Source organism: Oncorhynchus clarkii, chromosome 13 (assembly GCF_045791955.1).
Source record: "Oncorhynchus clarkii lewisi isolate Uvic-CL-2024 chromosome 13, UVic_Ocla_1.0, whole genome shotgun sequence".
NCBI lineage: Eukaryota > Metazoa > Chordata > Actinopteri > Salmoniformes > Salmonidae > Oncorhynchus > Oncorhynchus clarkii.
In genome coordinates, this window is record NC_092159.1 from 43867101 (window position 1) to 43886849 (window position 19749).

The window sequence follows — 19749 nt, forward strand, 5'->3', positions numbered from 1 at the left end:
ATTTAAATATGTTTGCTTTATATCCTTATGGGCTCTACTGTTGGGAGATTTTGTTATTGTTATAACATTTACTTTGAGGTGTGTAATTGAATGAAGAGTAAACTCGCCTTGCTCCATGGGTCTTAATCAGTTTTAAACTAAGCAGAGTCTCTAAAGAACACGGCATATATTTGTCTAAATTACCTTTTATCTGACAGCCACGCTGACCAGCTACTCTGAGAATGCTGACCGGGGTGGGGGGAAGCATGGGGAGGGCTCGCGGGGTAGCCTGAAGCTGTGGCAGACCCAGAAGTGTTCGGGCACAGACTCGTTCCTGTACCGCGTGGATGAGAACATGGCTGCCTCCACCTACAGCCTGAACAAGATCCCAGAGAGGAGCCTGGAGACGGCCCACTCCATCCCACTCTACCTCATGCCCCGGCCCAACTCTGTGGCAGGTGAGTCACTATTCCAGCCACACCTCTTGTTTATTTGTTTACCACATTTCATTGCACACTTTTAGGCCAAAGTGGCATACAAATGAATGTGCTGCTAAAGGTAGGGGATTCATTACCCTTTGAAAGTTTGGGTCTGTTCTATATCAATTTCCATTCAGACAATGACCTGAAACTCAGAATTAATTGAAAATCCTTATAGGGTTTGGCTATATTACTTTCATAAATGTGTGATATTTAGTTACCAAGTTGGAAATGACCCCCTTCTCAGCATCTGAGACTGACTGAGTGTTCCCACCTCATTTAGGTGCTCTTATTTAACCCCCTGTGCCCCTCCGACATTAACTTTAATGGAAATAGGGAACGTTAATGTTCTCACAGTACCTGGGGGTGGGTGGTGAATACCGCAGATGCCAGGGTAAAAACATTCCTTCAGGGTGAGGAAAGCCCCACAGATCCCCCTAAAAGTGTTCAAACATGTGTTTTCAATGTCCTCTCTATGTCGGGGCATATAAAAGCAGCATAGCAAGCGGGTACTAAAAAAGCCTGTAGCTCCTCACCTCTGACTTGGCCTATCCAGTGGGATGAATGGAGCTGGGCTAGCAGTGTTTAAGGGGTCGATCATACAGGGGTTTACGTTGTTTGGCCTTTGTCTTTTGACTTCTGACACATGCCCTCTAAGAGGCCACTGAGAGGAGTGAAGTGCAAACAAAGCTTATTGAAGAGTCGGAAGAAAGCTGGGCATGGTGGGAGAATGGGGGAGGAGACTGATATAGGAGAGAGAAAGGGAAAGGAATAGAGATGTAAAGAGAGGGAGACAAACTGATAGAGGAATAAAGAGAGAAAGGACTACCAGCAGATGGATATACAGTAGGGGGGACACTGATTAAATGGAGAAAGAGGAAAAGGAAAAAAGACAAACGCATATAGGAGAAAAGGGGAGAATGTGTGGCATAGATTCTAGTCATCAGTAAGATGGAAGGAATGAGCAACATTAGTTTAGTGGAGAGAGAGGGGAGTCTGCGTAAGAAAGATGGATAGGGAAAAGGAGGGAGGATAAACCGGGCATGGAGAGGCTTGGCCCAGGCAGCACTGAAACATCAAAGCCATGGGCATAGTCCCTCTGGTGACTGGGGGGGAGAGACGGAGGGGGAGATGGAGAGAGAGAGAATCACAGAGAGAGAAAGAAAGATAGGAGGGAGGCACCCTGGTAACGAGGGAGCAGAGCGAGATAAAGAAGTGTGAATGTTGGCGAGAACGAGTGCGGCGCCCCAAGTCCCCCACTGCAGTATTCAAATCAAATTGTATTAGACACATGCGCCAAATACAACAGGTGTAGATCTTACAGTGAAATGCTTACTTATGAGCCCCTAACCAACAATGCAGTTTAAAAAAAATTATGAATAAGAAATAAAAGTAACAAGTCATTAAAGAGCAGCAGTAAAATAACAATAGCAAGACTATATATATACAGGGGGGTACCGGTACAGAGTATGTGCGGGGGCGGTTAGTTGAGGTAATATGCACATGTGGGTAAAGTTATTATGTGACTATGCATAGATGATAACATCAGAGAGTAGCAGCTGTGTAAAAGAGGGTAGGGGGGGGGCAATGCAAATAGTCTGGGTGGACATTTGATTAGATGTTCAGGAGTTTTATGGCTTGGGGGTAGAAGCTGTTTAGAAACCTTTTGGACCTTGACTTGGCACTCTGGTACCGCTTGCCATGCGGTAGCAGAGAGAACAGTCTGTAACTAGGGTGGCTGGAGTCTTTGGCAATTTCTAGGGTCTTCCTCAGACACCGCCTGGTATAGAGGTCCTGGATGGCAGGAAGCTTGGCCCCAGTGATGTACTGGGCCGTACACATTACCCTTTGTAGTGCCTTGCGGTTGGAGGCCGAGCAGTTGCCATACTAGGCAGTGATGCAACCTGTCAGGATACTCTCGATGGTGCAGCTGTAGAACCCTTTGAGGATCTGAGGACCCATGCCAAATCTTTTCATTCTCCTGAGGGGGAATAGGTTTGCTTGTGCCCTCTTCACAACTGTTTTAGCGTGCTTGGACCAGGCAGGTAGCCTAGTGGTTAGAGCATTGGGCCAGTAACCGAAAGGTTGCTGAACAAGGCAGTTAACCCACTGTTCCTAGGCCGTCATTGTAAATAATCAATTGTTCTTAGCTGACTTGCCTAGCTAAAATAATAATACTTTTTTTAAAAAGTTTGTTTGTTGGTGATGTGGACACCAAGGAACTTGAAGCTCTCAACCTGCTCCACTGCAGCCCTGTCGATGAGAATGGGGGCGTGCCCAGTCCTCTTTTTTCCTGTAGTCCACAATCATCTCCTTTGTCTTGATCACGTTGAGAGAAGGTTGTTGTCCTGGCACCACACGGCCAGGTCTCTGACCTCCTCCCTATAGGCTGTCTCGTCGTTCTCAGTGATCAGGCCTACCGCTGTTGTCATCTGCAAACTTAATGATGGTTTTGGAGTCGTGCCTGGCCGTGCAGTCATGAGGGGACTGAGCACACACCCCTGAGAGGCCCCTGTGTTGAGGATCAGCATGGTGGATGTGTTGTTACCTACCCTTACCACCTGGGGGAGGTCCGTCAGGAAGTCCAGGATCCAGTTGCAGAGGGAGGTGTTTAGTCAAATCAAATCAAATTTTATTTGTCACATACACATGGTTAGCAGATGTTAATGCGAGTGTAGCGAAATGCTTGTGCTTCTAGTTCCGACAATGCAGTAATAACAAGTAATCTAACTAACAATTCCAAAACTACTGTCTTGTACACAGTGTAAGGGGATAAAGAATATGTACATAAGGATATATGAATGAGTGATGGTACAGAGCAGCATAGGCAAGATACAGTAGATGGTATCGGGTACAGTATGTACAAATGAGATGAGTATGTAAACAAAGTGGCATAGTATAGTATAAAGTGGCTAGTGATACATGTATTACATAAGGATACCGTCGATGATATAGAGTACAGTATATACGTATGCGTATGAGATGAATAATGTAGGGTAAGTAACATTTATATAAGGTAGCATTGTTTAAAGTGGCTAGTGATATATTTACATCATTTCCCATCAATTCCCATTATTAAAGTGGCTGGAGTTGAGTCAGTGTCAGTGTGTTGGCAGCAGCCACTCAGTGTTAGTGGTGGCTGTTTAACAGTCTGATGGCCTTGAGATAGAAGCTGTTTTTCAGTCTCTCGGTCCCAGCTTTGATGCACCTGTACTGACCTCGCCTTCTGGATGATAGCGGGGTGAACAGGCAGTGGCTCGGGTGGTTGATGTCCTTGATGATCTTTATGGCCTTCCTGTGACATCGGGTGGTGTAGGTGTCCTGGAGGGCAGGTAGTTTGCCCCCGGTGATGCGTTGTGCAGACCTCACTACCCTCTGGAGAGCCTTACGGTTGAGGGCGGTGCAGTTGCCATACCAGGCGGTGATACAGCCCGCCAGGATGCTCTCGATTGTGCATCTGTAGAAGTTTGTGAGTGCTTTTGGTGACAAGCCGAATTTCTTCAGCCTCCTGAGGTTGAAGAGGCGCTGCTGCGCCTTCTTCACGATGCTGTCTGTGTGAGTGGACCAATTCAGTTTGTCTGTGATGTGTATGCCGAGGAACTTAAAACTTGCTACCCTCTCCACTACTGTTCCATCGATGTGGATAGGGGGGTGTTCCCTCTGCTGTTTCCTGAAGTCCACAATAGTCCCAGGGTCTTTAGCTTTTTGATGAGCTTTGAGGGCACTATGGTGTTGAACACTGAGCTGTAGTCAATTAATAGCTTTCTCACATAGGTGTTCCTTTTGTCCAGGTGGGAAAGGGCAGTGTGGAGTGCAATCGTTTGCATCATCTGTGGTCTGTTAGGGTGGTATGCAAATTGGAGTGGGTCTAGGGTTTCTGGGATAATGGTGTTGTGAGCCATGACCAGCCTTTCAAAGCACTTCATGGCTACAGATGTGAGTGCTATGGGTCGGTAGTCATTTAAGCAGGTTACCTTAGTGTTCTTGGGCACAGGGACTATGGTGGTCTGCTTAAGATGTTGGTATTCCAGACTCAAACAGGGAGAGGTTGAAAATGTAATTGAAGATACTTGCCAGTTGGTCAGTGCATGCTCGCAGTACACGTCATGTTAATCTGTCTGGTCTTGCGGCCTTATGAAGGTTACCATGTTTAAAGATCTTACTCACATCGGCTGCGGAGAGCGTGATCACACAATCTTCCGGAACAGCTGGTGCTTTCATGCATGTTTCAGTGTTATTTGCCTCGAAGCGAGCATAAAATTAGTTTAGCTTGTCTGGTAGGCTTGTGTCACTGGGCAGCTCTCGGCTGTGCTTCCCTTTGTAGTCTGTAATGGTTTGCAAGCCCTGCCACATCCGACGAGCGTCAGAGCTGGTGTAGTCTGATTCAATCTTAGTCCTGTATTGATGCTTTGCCTGTTTAATGGTTCGTCGGAGGGCATAGCGGGATTTCTGTGGGGGGGACGTCATCGATGCACTTATTGGTGAAGCCAATGACTGATGGTGTACTCCTCAATGCCATCGGAGGAATCCCAGAACATATTCCAGTCTGTGATAGAAAAACAGTCCAGTAGCTTAGCATCTGCTTCATCTGAACACTTTTTTATTGATCTAGTCCCAGGTGCTTCCTATTTTAATTTTTGCTTGTAAGTGGAATCAGGAGGATAGAGTTATGGTCAGATTTGCCAAATGGAGGGTGAGGGAGAGCGTTCTCTGTTTACTGTGGGAGTATAGGAAATAATATGAGCTACAATCCTTTGGCCTTTGGGACTTTGTGGTGGTAGCTGGGCAATAGGCCGCCACAGTTCCTCATCCAATTGGAGACAATGTTCTGTTGGACGTCACCAAAATTCATCTAGGGATAGATGATTGTTGTGATTATGTTCTGCCCAACATAACTCAGTCCAGTTGCAAGCCTGGAAGTGATAATGGGACAACTGTCATGTCAAATATGACAGTGTATCAGCTTATAAATAAAGCCCTAGCCTGTGGCATCTTGTAAACTGGGGACATTGTGAAATGGTGGATTGAATGACTGTATAGAAAGCTTTGATAATCACACACACGCCACTGACAGGAGAGGAGTGATTCAGTGAGGGTCATTGCTCAGAGGGAGCAGGGGAGCAGTAGGTAGGGATGTTCTGGTCTGCTGTCCTTCTACACGCCTCAGGAGCAGAGCAGGGGCAGCCACCCACACTGGGCTCTGAACGAGAAGCTCTCGGCACTCACTCCATATATCCTCTTTCTTTACCTCTACCTCGCTCCTCCCCTTTCCCTCTAGCTCGTCTATTTCTCTCCTCACCTCTCCTCTCTCTTGCCCTCCTCTTCCAACCACCTCCTCCTCAATCTCTACCTCCTGCCTCTCTCACTTTCAAGCTCACTTTCAAAATGGCTCTGATCTCCTGGTTCAAATGCACTAGATTACTCCAACTGACAGAGAGGCTACGTTATGAGCCTTGACATTCTGTTCTGCAGAAACGCACACCTTCCTCCCACTTTCCTTCTCTCTCTCTCTCTCCCAGCACATCTCTCACATAGCAATGACTATTAAAAATACATAAAACACAAACACAACTCCACCTAAGCAACGTGGTAGAGTGTGAAAATGTCTCCATAGCTCCACGTCAAGCCCCATGAGCTATGGCAGTGGCTACCCCCATGGACATTTATCATTGATTATGTTTTAAATATGTACAGTACCAGTCAAAGGTTTGGAAACACCTACTCATTCAAAGGTTTTTGACTATTTTCTACATTTTAGAATAATAGTGAAGACATCAAAACTGTGACATAACACATATGGAATCATGTAGTAACCAAAAAAGTGTTAAACAAATCAAATATATTTTAAATTTGAGATTCTTCAAATAGCCACCCTTTGCCTTGACAGCTTTGCACACTCTTGGCATTCTCCCAACCAGCTTCATGAGGTAGTCACCTGGAATGCATTTCAATTAACAGGTTTGCCTTAAGTTAATTTGTGGAATTTCTTTCCTTTTTAATGCATTTGAGCCAATCAGTTGTGTTGTGACAAGGTAGGGTGGTATACAGAAGATAACCCTATTTGGTAAAAGACAAAGTCCATATTATGTCAAAAACAGCTCAAATAAGCAAAGCGAAACGACAGTCCATCATTACTTTTAAGACATGAAGGTCAGTCAATCTGGAAAAGTTGAACGTTTCTTCAAGTGGAGTCACAAAAACCATCAAGCGCTAGGATGAAACTGGCTCTCACGAGGACCGCCACAGGAAAGGCAGACCCAGAGTTTCCTCTGCTGCAGTCTTTTTGACCTGCACTGTTGGAGCTATGAGCTTAAGAATTTCACTTTACCCTGCAATTACATCTGTGACCCTGTGCATGTGACTAATAAACAAATCTAAAATCTAAGTCTAATACAGCTGCTCGCCCACACCAAGGTCCCCGCAAACCACCGTAAATCTGAGATCCCACTCACCACATACCTGCTACAGTTTTAGCTGTATTGCAGTGGAAAGGTAGTAGTCTGGGAGGGATCCCTGCCATAAGTAAAACGGACCACGGGTTGCAGTTTAGGTGAGTGGTGGGTAGAACTTATTTTCTTCCATTTAATTGTTGTTAGCACCAGCTAGCCCAGTGGTTCACAACTTTGTGGTATGTGGGTATGCAGGGTTTTATTGAAGCCCATTAAAAAAAACAGGATTACATTATTTTCCTGACAGGAAGGAAGGAGGTGCGTTGTTAGTCCCTCCCTGTAACACTAGGTTATCTCTGTCATTCTCCATAAAGCTCTTATCCTAAAGATAAAAACTCTTTACTGCATTATTTTCCTACTCTTTTTTTTCTCCCTATTGAAAGACGGTGGTTTTTGGGACAACTGGAAGAGCTCTAGACTTGGGTATATTGTTAACAGAGAGGGGAACAACTAAACAAACTATCTGGAAAAGGGGTCGTCCGAGGAAGGAAGTGTGTTTGGTGTGTATGAGGTCACACGCTTTCACACAGGCTCTCACACACATACACTCTACCACGCTATAGCTACACACATTAGTTCACATTAGTCTTGGACACTGACAGTTTTAAACCACTTCTGTTTGCTTTGGGTTGGATTTCAAATGGGTCTGGTTCGTAGTGGATCTCAATGGGGAGGTATGGAACTGATATGTTTGTCTATTTCCAAGGGTGTCTGTCGTTAGCTTTAGCAATTTAGCATTCAGGTTTAGGCGGTTCAGTGATTCCTGACTCTGTTTGACTAACTCTTCTTCTCTCATCTGTTGCACCCATTTACCACACACACACACATTAGCCACGAGTTCGGCCCACCTGGAGGACCTGGCCTACCTGGATGAGCAGAGACACACTCCCCTGAGGACCTCCCTCAGGATGCCCCGTCAGAACTCTGGGGCCGGGCGCTCCGGACACGACCTCAGAGGTAGGCCTCATATTACTCTGGGTGGGGGTGTGGTGGATAGGTGGGCTGGTTTGGGATCTGAATGGGCTTGTTTAGGATCTGAGTGTGTGGGATACTGGTGGGGGGGTGTAGATTGATGAGGAAATGGGGGTGGGGGCATTTTGGGGTGTGGGTCAGGGAGTGGAGGCGGGGTGATTTAGGGACTGGGGTTGTGAGGGGTAATTTTGTGGTGTGTGCTAAATCTGCTTCATCTTCCTATTTACTCCCACTCTACCTTGACAACTCCCAAAATCTGTCTAGGTGTGTGTGTGTGTGTTTGAGAGAGAGATTGTGTGTGTCTTGGAGTATACTTGTAAGTCAGTGTGTTAGTAAGTATGATTTGTGAGTGTATATCTGTGTAGACATACTTGGTACACTCAGTCCCTCTAAACCCCTATCCCTGCCTGGTATTGGGTGATGTAACCCTCCCTTTGGGCCTGGTACACCACACGCACGCACGCGCACACACCCTGGTACACCTTAATCCGTCTCCCCTCCCAGATCAATGTTATCGACCTTCGCTCCTCACCACTCCCTGGCTCATCTGTCACTGCAGGGGTCCTGTCTGAGGTCCCATCACTCATGGCCAAGGCTTTTTAAGGCTTAAATCACACTCACACTAGCAAAGACACACACACTGAACACACAATGAACACGCACAAACAGACTTGCACATGCACATACACACACAGATATTCAGATGTATTCTCTATACATCTCCCTCTATTCCTCCCACTCTATTCCCTACACTCTCTCTGACTGTATTTTTAGCCCCCTGCCCCTCACACTATCATGCTTACCACAGCACTTTCTCCCTAAGATCAGACCACACCGGGAATGAAAACTCATAGAGATATCGCTTTGCCTTTCTTACTCAGAACTACTGAATGCACACACTCTCACAACCTCGGCTCTGAGGCATATACAGAAAACATGGGCTCCAACAACAAGAAATATGCTCAAACGATATTTGTATGTGTCTGAGGCTTCATCCTAGGATCAGGGATGAAATATTGGGTGTGGCTCCCCACCACTCTGCTCCCTCCCTCCCTCTCACCATCCCCTCTCCTCTCCTCTGCTAGGTAGCTGCACCAACCCTCCCATCCATCTTCCCCTTTCTCCTCCTCTTTCCCTGCCCTTCCATTTCTCTCTCTCTCTTTCTCATGCTTTGTCTCTCTCTCCTCTCTTGCGTTGTCTCTCTCCTCTGTCCTATGCCTCAGCTTCTGCTTACAGCCATGCCTGGCAATCTAACTCACGTAAGTGATGCTCCTCTCTTTCTCTTCTCCCATTATAAGGCATTATACTGTTCTACATCAGTTAATGCCACGTTATAATGATGTGCTTATTAAACTAGTGGTGCTGTATTAGTAGGAGTACAGTATCCCTCTACTACAATATGTTATCTATTCCCCTGCACCCCGCTCTGCTAACCATATGTACTTGTTATATACAGGCAGTATCTACCCATACACTTAGTAGTTCTGTTTCATTATGTAGTTCTTAGTATGAAGCCCAATGGTGGCGTTCACCCATGGTGTGTGTTATTTTGATGAACATCCCCCTCTATGGGTGACAAGCTGACGTTGCACTGAGGAAATGACAATGACAGTGCAGTGGACTCTACACATCAAGTCCTGTGTCTTTTCCCTCACCTGTAATCTGTCCCCTTCCTCTCTCTCTCTCCAGTACGCTTTGCCCCCTACCGCCCCCCGGATATCGCCCTCAAGCCCCTTCTGTTCGAGGTGCCCAGCCTGACAGCTGATTCGCTCTTCACCGGGAGGGAGTGGCTCTTCCAGGAAGTGGACGCCCGTCTTCACGGCGACAACTCGGCAGCCAATCGAGGTGTGGTTGTCGTGGGCAACGTGGGCTTCGGCAAGACTGCCATCATCTCCCGCCTGGTGGCACTCAGCTGCCACGGCAACCGCATGAGGCAGATTGCCTCGGACAGCCCACACGCCTCGCCCAAACGTATGCTTATACCGTCCTACAGGAGTGTGTGTGTATAACAATGCTGGCTGCTGCTAGAAGGGCCTGTTGTACTGGGCAGTGGTGGAAAAAGTACCCAATTGTCATACTTGAGTAAAGGTATAGAGATACCTTAATAGAAAGTTACTCAAGTGAAAGTCACAGAGTAAAATACTCCTTGAGTAAAAGTATTTGGTTCTAACTATACTTAAGTATCAAAAGTAAATGGAATTGGTAAAAGTAACATAAGTAAAAGTATAAATAATTTCAAATTCCTTATATTAAGCAAACCATATGGTACCATTTTCTTGTTTTTAAAATGTAGATAGCCAGGGGTACACTCAGACATAATTTACAAATGATGCATTTGTGTTTAGTGAGTCTGCCAGATCAGAGGCAGTAGGGATGACCATGTGTTCTCTTGATAAGTGCGTGAATTTGACAATTTTCATGTCCTGCTAAGCATTCAGCATGTAACGAGTACTTTTGGGTGTCAGGGAAAATGTATTGAGTAAAAAGTATATTCTTTTTGGGGGGGATGTAGTGGAGTAAAAGTTGTCAAATATGAATAGTGAAGTACAGATACTAAAGTATTTTTGGGGGGTATTTTAAAGTCATTAGACACTGGGCATGTGTCTTAAGATGCGTATAAAAAGCATTCTTGTGTCTGTGTAAATAATGCACACAGTAAATGCACTCAACTCCCTCCTTTCTCTCTCTCCCCCCTCTCTCTCTCACACTCACTCTCTCACACTCACTCTCTCACTCTCACTCTCTCAGATGGAGAGACCCTGCCCCTCACCCAGCCCCAGCACTCCCATGGCACCCTGGGGGGCAGCTGCCCTGGCACCCCCGAGATGAGGAGACGCCAGGAGGAGGCTTTACGGCGGCTCGCCTCACAGGTACAGTACTACTACACCACCACACCACTCAGTAGTCTTAAGTACCATTCAAAACCCCCTGACCAGCTGGGTGAATCCTTGCTAAGAGGTACATGTCTGGTTTACACTATGTTCTATTTTTCCTACAGCGTCTCTGGTCTGGTAACTGTCTCTGCCCTCTGACCTCCTTGTGGCCTTGTTCTCTCCCTTCTCACTCTATTATTCATTCTCTCTATCCGCTGCCGCTCTTCTCTCATTCTCCGTTATCTGCATTCTGTTCATTCTACATCCTTTTCTCTCTCCAAGCTCTCTCCCTATGTCCTTAACCCATCCTGTCTAGCAACACTGATGCTAATATCTTCCTTTAGTCACTTAGCACTCTCTCTCCCCCTCTTCCTCCATCCACTGTCAACTCCTGCTATCCAATCTGGCTCTTCATTCCGTCTCTTTTTCTCTGTCTATCTCTCTTTCCATTCCATTTTCATGACTGGTGGTGTTGTGCAGACACATCAGAAAAACAAAGGGAAGCTCTCACTCCCCCCCCCCCCCCCCCATCTCTCTCTCTATCTTGTTTCCTCTGTCTCTCTGTGCTATGGCCTAATGAAATATGCATAGGCCCGGGGAGCAGTGTTCCAGCCGAGCCATTAGATCCCCTTAGCGGCCACATGCATTCTTAATGATAGCCTGCTCCAGTGGTTGACCCACACACACACTTTCTACACACACTTTACACTCACACTTTACACACCCACACTACACACAACTCTACCACACATAAGCATCACAAATACTACACACATCCCTGTGGATGTCAGTTGCCAGAAGTATACGGCTATGAATCTGTGTATGACCTTCGGAGTGAAGCTCTCTAATCTAGTCTGAAATGTTCCTGAGGGAAGCTTTACGTTGGAGCCAGTCTGTGAAGCCTACTGGCATTCTTCAGCACTCCAAGTCTACTCTATCCAAGGCGGCACTGTATTATACTGTACATTCAACTACAGATCTAGGATCAGACTGCCTAACCTTATCCAACAAGGGGGTTAAAAATGATCTGATCCTGGACCATTTCACCACCCCCAGGGTCTTAGTGCCAGTCAACTCCTCTGACACACTAGAGACAAAGACCTGACAGTCACAACAAGCTACACAGCAGTCATCACTCATTCAATGAATAATGTAACATGGTATTGTTTTTCGACATTGTTTTAATGAAGCCTCAATCTGTAGCTGTGCTTCAGTCTGCTTTAACTCTCTTGTGTCATAAAGATAATAGTGGTTAGTTGGCATGTCACCTGGGCCTGTTTGGTTCGTGTTTTATTTGATTGTTACGTGCTGAAGATTCAAGACGGAATATATTTGTGTGGGTTGATTTGCACCCTCTTCAAATCCAATTTTTTTGGTCACATACACATGTTTAGCAGATGTTATTGCATGTGTAGCGAAATGCTTGTGGATTCAGTTAAATGTACCTCTCTCTTTGGAAATATAAAGTGTGATAATCAGAGATGTCTAGATAAAATATATTTTCAATTTCAATGGGATCACCTATATAAAAGTAATCTTTTTTTGTATTTTTTAATCTCACTTCCACTCTCTATCGCCCCCAGGTGGTGGCATACCACTACTGCCAGGCGGACAATGCCTACACATGCCTGGTGCCAGAGTTTGTCCACAACGTGGCGGCTCTGTTGTGCCGGGCACCCCAGCTCATGGCCTACAGGGAGCAGCTGCTACGGGAGCCCCACCTGCAGAGCACCCTCAGTCTGCGCTCCTGTGTCCAGGACCCCCTCAATGCCTTCAGGAGGGGCGTGCTGGAGCCCCTCGACGTCCTGCACAGAGGTCAGGGGTGTTCAAGGTTTTATGGAACTGCACAGGAGCTGTGCATTTGATAAATTGTTATTTTCTCTCAGGGTTTGGGCCAACTCCATTCATGTTTTCCAAAAAACAACTAAATGCCCCATCTCAGTAGTTAATAGTCAATTCTTTCCACTCCTTGTCCTGATAAACAACCTTGTTGTCGTTGTTTCATCAGAGAGGAAGATAGCATGTGAGGAGGACCTGATCATTCTGGTAGACGGGCTGAATGAGGCAGAGTTCCACAAGCCGGACTACGGCGACACCATCACCTCCTTCCTGTGTAAGACCATGGAACGCTTTCCTCCCTGGCTCAAACTGGTGGTCACCGTCAGGACCTCCCTACAGGAGATCACACATCCCCTCCCGTTCCACCGTATCTCTCTTGACCGCCTGGAGGAGAATGATGCCATAGACCAGGACCTGCAGGTAGGGTTCAGGTTTACACCAAACCATCTGTCTGACGTCTTTACTCTCTGATAGTCATCTCTCACTTCAACCTCAATCATTGTAGTAAAAGTAGTCAACCGTGATTTAAAACGATTATCAACTATTGTGATAAAAGCGGTCATGGTGATAGTATTATCATGATGCTGAACTCCTTTTTCTTCCCGACCTGCAGGGCTACCTGCTGCAGAGGATACAGGGCAGTGCTGAGATCCAGAGCAACGTGTCTCTCAACGGGCGTCTGGACAACGCAGCCTTCGCCAAGCTGAGCACCCACCTCAAGGCCCTGAGCCGCGGCTCTTACCTCTACCTGAAGCTGACGCTGGACCTCATCGAGAAAGGCTACCTGGTGCTCAAGAGCTCCAGCTTCAAGGTGAGTCTGTGTCTCGGTCCTGGAGCTATATACTGTATGTCTCAAGGTTTTTGCTTGTGTTCCATACTCTGCCTGTTTGTCTGTTTATCTCTCTCTGTGAAAGTTTGTATGATGTTTCCTTACAAAACTGACCAGAGGTGTTTCTCCATGTCTCCCCCCAGGTGGTGCCGGTGAGCCTGGCTGAGGTGTACCTGCTGCAGCTCAACATGCGTTTCCCCACCCAGTCGTCCTTCGAGCGTGCCCTCCCCCTGCTCAACGTGGCCGTGGCCTCCCTCCACCCCCTCACGGACGAGCAGGCGTATGGGGCAGTGAATGCTGGTGCCGTGCGAGGCCCCGCCCTGGACTGGGAAGATTTCCAGGGGAGACTGGAGCTGCTATCGCCCTTCCTGGTGCGGAGGAGGGACGGAACACGTATGTTCACACACCCCTCCTTCAGGGAGTGGCTCATTTGGAGGGAGGACGGGGAGAAGACCAAGTTCCTCTGTGACCCGAGGTAGGGAGACACTGGTCCCCTGAGAGGAACAAACAGACCCTCTGCAAAGCCAGTGTGTACCTGGAACATCAATGTTTACAGCTTGAATTTGTGGAGCTTTCTGTTCTTAATTTCTCTCCCTCTCTCTACATCTTATCTTTCTCCACTTTCCCTCTTCTTCCTCCCTTCTCCTCCTCGCCATCTCTCTGTCACTGTAGGAGTGGCCACACGCTCCTGGCCTTCTGGTTCTCACGTCAGGAGGGCAAACTGAACCGGCAGCAGACCATAGAGCTGGGCCACCACATCCTCAAAGCACACATCTTCAAGGTAACGACACACCACCACAAAATCACTACAGCATGCTAGCACACCTCCAACATCTGGGTCAATAGGTTCTACCCACTGTGCAGGAACACTGTTGTTGATATTACTGTTATCTTCTCCACAGGGCCTGAGTAAGAAGGTTGGGGTCTCCTCGTCAGTCCTGCAGGGGCTGTGGGTCTCTTACAGCACAGAGGGGCTCTCCACTGCTCTGGCCTCACTGAGGAACCTTTACACACCCAACATCAAGGTACTGGACACACACTCACAACAGCAGTGGCCTAACCAAAGCACTATTGCATTACAATTTTGATGTATTGGTTATATGTCTGACACTCCTCCCTCTAGGTGAGCCGTTTGTTGGTCCTAGGCGGCGCCAACGTTAACTACCGTTCTGAGGTTCTGAACAACGCCCCATTGCTGTGTGTCCACGCCCACCTGGGCTACGCGGAGACAGCCGGCCTGCTGCTGGAGAACGGAGCGCACGTAGACGGGGAGTCCGACAGCGGCCTCACCCCGCTGGGCTATGCCGCCGCCGCTGGACACCTGTCCATCGTCACTGCGCTCTGCGCCTGCAAGGCCAAGGTCAGGCATACTGTCACTTTGGCAGTTGAGGTTTATTACAACAGCATTATGATGCATTTACACAACACAATATAACTCACTGGTAGCAAAATGTACCAATAGGTATTTTTGAACAGTGTCTGCATGTGACGTCTGTGTGTGTGCATGTGTATAATGACCCTCGCTCTCCCTGTGTGTAGGTGGACCACCTGGACAGGAACGGTCAGTGTGCGCTGGTGCACGCTGCACTGCGAGGACACCTGCAGGTGGTCAAGTTCCTGATGCAGAGTGACTGGAACCCTGACGGACAGCCTCAAGGAGCCTTCACCAAGAGTCACGCTGTCCAGCAGGCCCTTATAGCAGGGGCCAGCATGGGATACACAGAGGTACACACGCATGTGCACACACACACACACACACTGTACACACACTGTACACACACTAAGTCTGAATGTTGTCTCCTGTACAGATCGCCTCTTACCTATTGGACCTGCCAGAGAAGGATGAGGAGGAGGAGGAGCGAGCACAGATCAACAACTTTGACACACTCTGGGGAGAGACTGGTACGTGTTATATTAGTTTGTTTGTGTATGACTGTATCAAAGTCTGTCGAATGCTTTTACCCACACTGACCCTGGCTTCCCCCTCTCCCACTGTAGCTCTGACTGCAGCAGCAGGCAGGGGGAAGCTGGATGTGTGCAGGCTGCTGTTGGAACAAGGGGCAGCGGTTGGACAGCCTAACCGCCGGGGCATCGTGCCGCTCTTCAGCGCTGTGCGCCAGGGACATTGGCAGGTGGGTGGGCACTTTTGAATTTCGCACCCATTTATTATTTCAAGTCACCAAGCCATGCAACTTGAATTTGAAATATTAAAATACACTACTAGCAATGATAGAGAACAATGGTGACAAAAAATACTAACGTAGCTAGCTACATGCTATCTGGTTTCTTCCTCCTCAGATAGTGGACCTGCTGTTGAACCATGGAGCTGACGTCAACATGGCAGACAAGCAGGGCCGCACGCCCCTCATGATGGCCTCCTCAGAGGGCCACCTCGGCACAGCGGAGTTCCTACTGGCACAAGGTCAGAGTTCAGTTCATCCTCAACATCACCACCACCCACTCTACTACTCTCATTGGTTCAGAGTACCTAGCGTAAAAGTACAAAGGCAACTACAAAAGTGTAGGTTTGACTTGCACATGGGCAACATGTAGCAAATACATAAAGTATGTATAATATTTAGTAATGGACAAAAACAGCTGCCAGGTCGCCATGTTATGACCCTGGCTGCCATGGAAACATGACCTTTAACCCCCTCTTGCAGGTGCGTCTCTGGCCCAGATGGACAAGGAAGGTCTGACTGCTCTGAGCTGGGCGTGTCTGAAGGGCCACATGCCATTGGTGCGCTGCCTGGTTGAGAGGGGCGCGGCCACCGCCCACGCTGATAAGAGTGGACGCACCCCCCTGGACCTGGCCTCTTTCTACGGAGACTCAGAAGTGGTAAGTGGTCGCTGGTCGCCACGTTGATGACCTCCCCATGGCAGTGCAGCACAAAGTTGTTTTCACTGTTGTTGATTGGAATAAGTACCTGAAGGTAGAATGCTCTTCTGTTCTTTCTCTCCTCCTCCTCTTCATTTTCCCCCTCAAATTTTCTTCATCCTTTAACTCCCATCTTCCCTCTCTTATCTTGTCTGTCTGTCTCCAGGTGCAGTATCTGGTGGACCACGGGGCGATGATAGAGCATGTGGACTACAGTGGGATGCGACCTCTGGACCGGGCCGTGGGCTGCAGGAACACCTCTGTGGTGGTAGCTCTGCTCAAGAAGGGAGCCAAGATGGGTACGAACTGACTAGAGGTCACTAGTCACACACAGATTTAAAAACACTGGTGTAAAGGACTGTCTTCTAATTGTGCAATATTCTTCTACTTTAGCTTCAGTGGTTTAGCTACAACTTTAGTCAGTTACAGTTCTATTCAGTATACTGGTGTTTCCCCTCGGTAGGATTATAGTGGCCATTGACTCCTAGAATGTTGTCAACTACAGCCTGAATCTCTTCCCTATGTGGTTTGGTGCTCACCAAGGCTTCGCCATGCCTTCCTCCCCAGTCACCACTAACCTCCCTCCTCTGTTTCCACCATGTTCATAATGGTGGATGTGAGGCCCCTCCCTCTGCTCCTACTGCTGCTGACATTGCTGTTGCACCTTTTTCTTTTGCTGACACACTTTTTTGGCCACAGCTTCTCACTTCTGCCTCTCTGTTCTTTTCTTCATCTCACTCACTCCCTCCTCCCTACTCACTCACTTTTCACTTTCTCGCTCTCACTTTCTCGCACACACACACACACTCTCTCTCTCTTGGTTCCTGTTATTGGGTTGGTTACATTATGTTTCCTCTCATTTCACCCACCTAACTCCCTTCTCTAACCTGTCACTCATAACCCTGGCTCCGCCCCCTCTCCGTAATCAGGATATCAGACTCTTCCCAGTCGACCCCGAGGTAACACACAGTTTGCCCTCTCTCTGTATACATCTCTGATCTCACTCTCTCATCCTCTTTTTTTACCCTCCTTTCTTTTTATATGTGGCTTTGTGAAGTGAGCTAACCATTCAAGTCATCCACTGCCCGATAAGAGATTGTGACACAAACACCACAAGGCCCACAGTCCATGCATTCCCCCTGCTGGTGGGAAGCCATAAATGCATGTGTGAACCCCCTCTGCTCTGGCATGGCTTGTGCTTGCCTGTCCCCCGTACACATAGCATGCAGAATAACACAGAATAACTCTGGCTAATAAGGAGATATTATTGTATATTCATGTTGGGTGAGATTGGCATTGGCGCATAAATAAGTTGATCGTTTTCCCAGTGGCTTTACTAGAGATTAAGTTATTGATTCTGTACTTGAGTCAGATCCTTCCTGCACCAGGTATGACATCAATATCTATGTATCCATCTGTTAGCTGAGCGCTTAAATGGCACATGCAGGGGCAAAGCAACCCCAAACCTGTCTGTCTCAGTAAGTCACGCCATATTTATCTTGGGTAGAGCTTCATCATCATCTCGACCTCTCAACTGGTTTCGCTCCACTCCGAGGTGAAGTTGCCCCTACCTACAGATCTAGGATCAGTTTGCGCTCTCCAAATGTTAACGTAAACCATTAATGGAGGGGAAAAACAAAACAGACCTTAGATCAGCGTCTAGGGGCAACTTCACCCTACTCCTTTCTCTCTTGTCCTTCTCATTGTCGGTCCTTGTACTCTGAGACACGCCCCCTCTTCCTGTCATTGCCACCCTCCTCTTTCCTCCTGCCACTTCCCGTTACCCATCATGCCCCCTGCTGTCTTCCACCAGGTCCGGCCACCTGGGCCATGGCCACCTCCAAACCCGACATCATGATCGTCCTGCTCAGCAAGCTGATAGAGGAAGGAGATGGCTTCTACAAGGTCAGCCCTTCCTAGAATATAGCAATATAGCACAGTGGTCATTGAGGGCTACTGTTGTGGTGCCAAACCGTGCTAGTCTCTCGCCTTTCTGAGGGTTTTTTCTTCTACCCTCCTGTAGAAAGGTAAAGTGAAGGAGGCGGCCCAGCGGTACCAGTATGCCTTAAAGAAGTTCCCCCGCGAGGGCTTCAGCGAGGACCTCAAGACCTTCAGAGAGCTCAAGGTGTCCCTCCTCCTCAACCTGTCCCGCTGTCGGAGGAAAATGAATGTGAGTGACACTCCACTGCACCCTCTTCTATCCCCTCACCCCACCTGGCTGTGACTGGAGCTGCTTTTTTTTGCTTACACTCAACAGCATTACCATCTGCAAGGTTTACCAAGACATTACAATACAAAACAACTTTATTATCCCTCATTGGGATGTATGCTTGTTCATTGTGCTTACAATACAACGACCCAAACAAAGATATTTAGCTCCTCTGATAGATTATAAAACCGCACGCGGATTTAAGCAGTGTAAAAATATGGGTTTCAAAAGGTTGACAGCGATATTGTGCAAAAATGGTACAGTAGATCAGACTTCAACATAATAGCTGAAGGTAAATCTCCCTCAACCATAGCCTCATCTAACCTAGGCCCATATCCCTGCATATTCCATTCCCTCTTATAGTTGGCTTGGTTTTGGTTTGTGTTTGTAGCTCTGGTAACTTTAGAGGGGGTGCTAGGGGAGGTTGGTTTGGGTCAGAGCCATAGTGGCCAGCTGAGGTTCTAATGACAGGGCAGTGCAACAGCGGTTTCTGTGCGTGTGAATGTGTTTGTATGTCTCTGAAAGTCTGTGTCATATGTGTGTTCATATCAATGTTTTTAATTGCTCAATTTACATGGTATCGTCATGGACTCGTGTATTATTTTTTATTTGTCAGTGTCGTCCATTTGTCTTTCAGTTTTTTTTTCTTGGGTGTCTTCTATCTGAACCCAAGTTTCCATCGATCTCATCGACTCAGTTATTCACTTCTGTTTTACTCTGTATAGTTATATGTATGACTGATACAAGACTCCTGAATGACTCTCATATGACTCATGTTTGACTCTGTACATGGTTCTATGTACGACTCATCTATAACCTTTTTTCCATTAATCTCTTGACTCACCTCTTGACTCATTTCTGACTCATGTACCGCTCCACGCGTGGCTCTGTGAATGACTGTCGGCCCTGTTGCTGTTGTTGCTTGCAGGACTTTGGGATGGCTGAGGAGTTTGCTACCAAGGCGCTAGAGTTGAAATCCAAATCGTACGAGGCCTTTTACGCCAGAGCCCGCGCCAAGCGCAGCAGCAGGTAACCGTAGCGACGGGGAGAACAGGGAGGCGGAGGCCTAGCGCAGAGTGAGCTCAGCCTTAGGATCCAATTGGGCCCTCTCATGTCACATGATCACCAGGTTTCCAATGCGCTGTAGACAGATGACTACAGGGGGACATAAGAGTTCATGAGCATTTTGGCCATGTTTTTCACCCTATGTCATGTTGAGTGGTTTTTATGTCTGCTTGCACA

The 19749-nt window shown here is 47.5% G+C and overlaps 1 protein-coding gene across 1 annotated transcript in view; it reads left to right on the top strand.

Moving 5' to 3' along the window:
* The window catches only part of LOC139364827 (protein TANC2-like), a 144892-nt gene that overhangs the window by 120914 nt on the left and 4229 nt on the right, over window positions 1-19749 (top strand). The window contains exons 7-27 of the mRNA XM_071101960.1: window positions 198-437; window positions 7739-7864; window positions 9103-9138; window positions 9569-9850; window positions 10628-10749; window positions 12336-12567; window positions 12761-13011; window positions 13205-13402; window positions 13564-13895; window positions 14093-14201; window positions 14323-14445; window positions 14544-14780; window positions 14960-15145; window positions 15229-15322; window positions 15419-15552; window positions 15719-15842; window positions 16084-16259; window positions 16465-16597; window positions 18112-18203; window positions 18322-18468; window positions 19436-19536. Of these exons, the coding sequence (XP_070958061.1) occupies window positions 198-437; window positions 7739-7864; window positions 9103-9138; window positions 9569-9850; window positions 10628-10749; window positions 12336-12567; window positions 12761-13011; window positions 13205-13402; window positions 13564-13895; window positions 14093-14201; window positions 14323-14445; window positions 14544-14780; window positions 14960-15145; window positions 15229-15322; window positions 15419-15552; window positions 15719-15842; window positions 16084-16259; window positions 16465-16597; window positions 18112-18203; window positions 18322-18468; window positions 19436-19536 (3475 nt within the window). The remainder of the gene's footprint in view (window positions 1-197; window positions 438-7738; window positions 7865-9102; window positions 9139-9568; window positions 9851-10627; window positions 10750-12335; window positions 12568-12760; window positions 13012-13204; window positions 13403-13563; window positions 13896-14092; window positions 14202-14322; window positions 14446-14543; window positions 14781-14959; window positions 15146-15228; window positions 15323-15418; window positions 15553-15718; window positions 15843-16083; window positions 16260-16464; window positions 16598-18111; window positions 18204-18321; window positions 18469-19435; window positions 19537-19749) is intronic.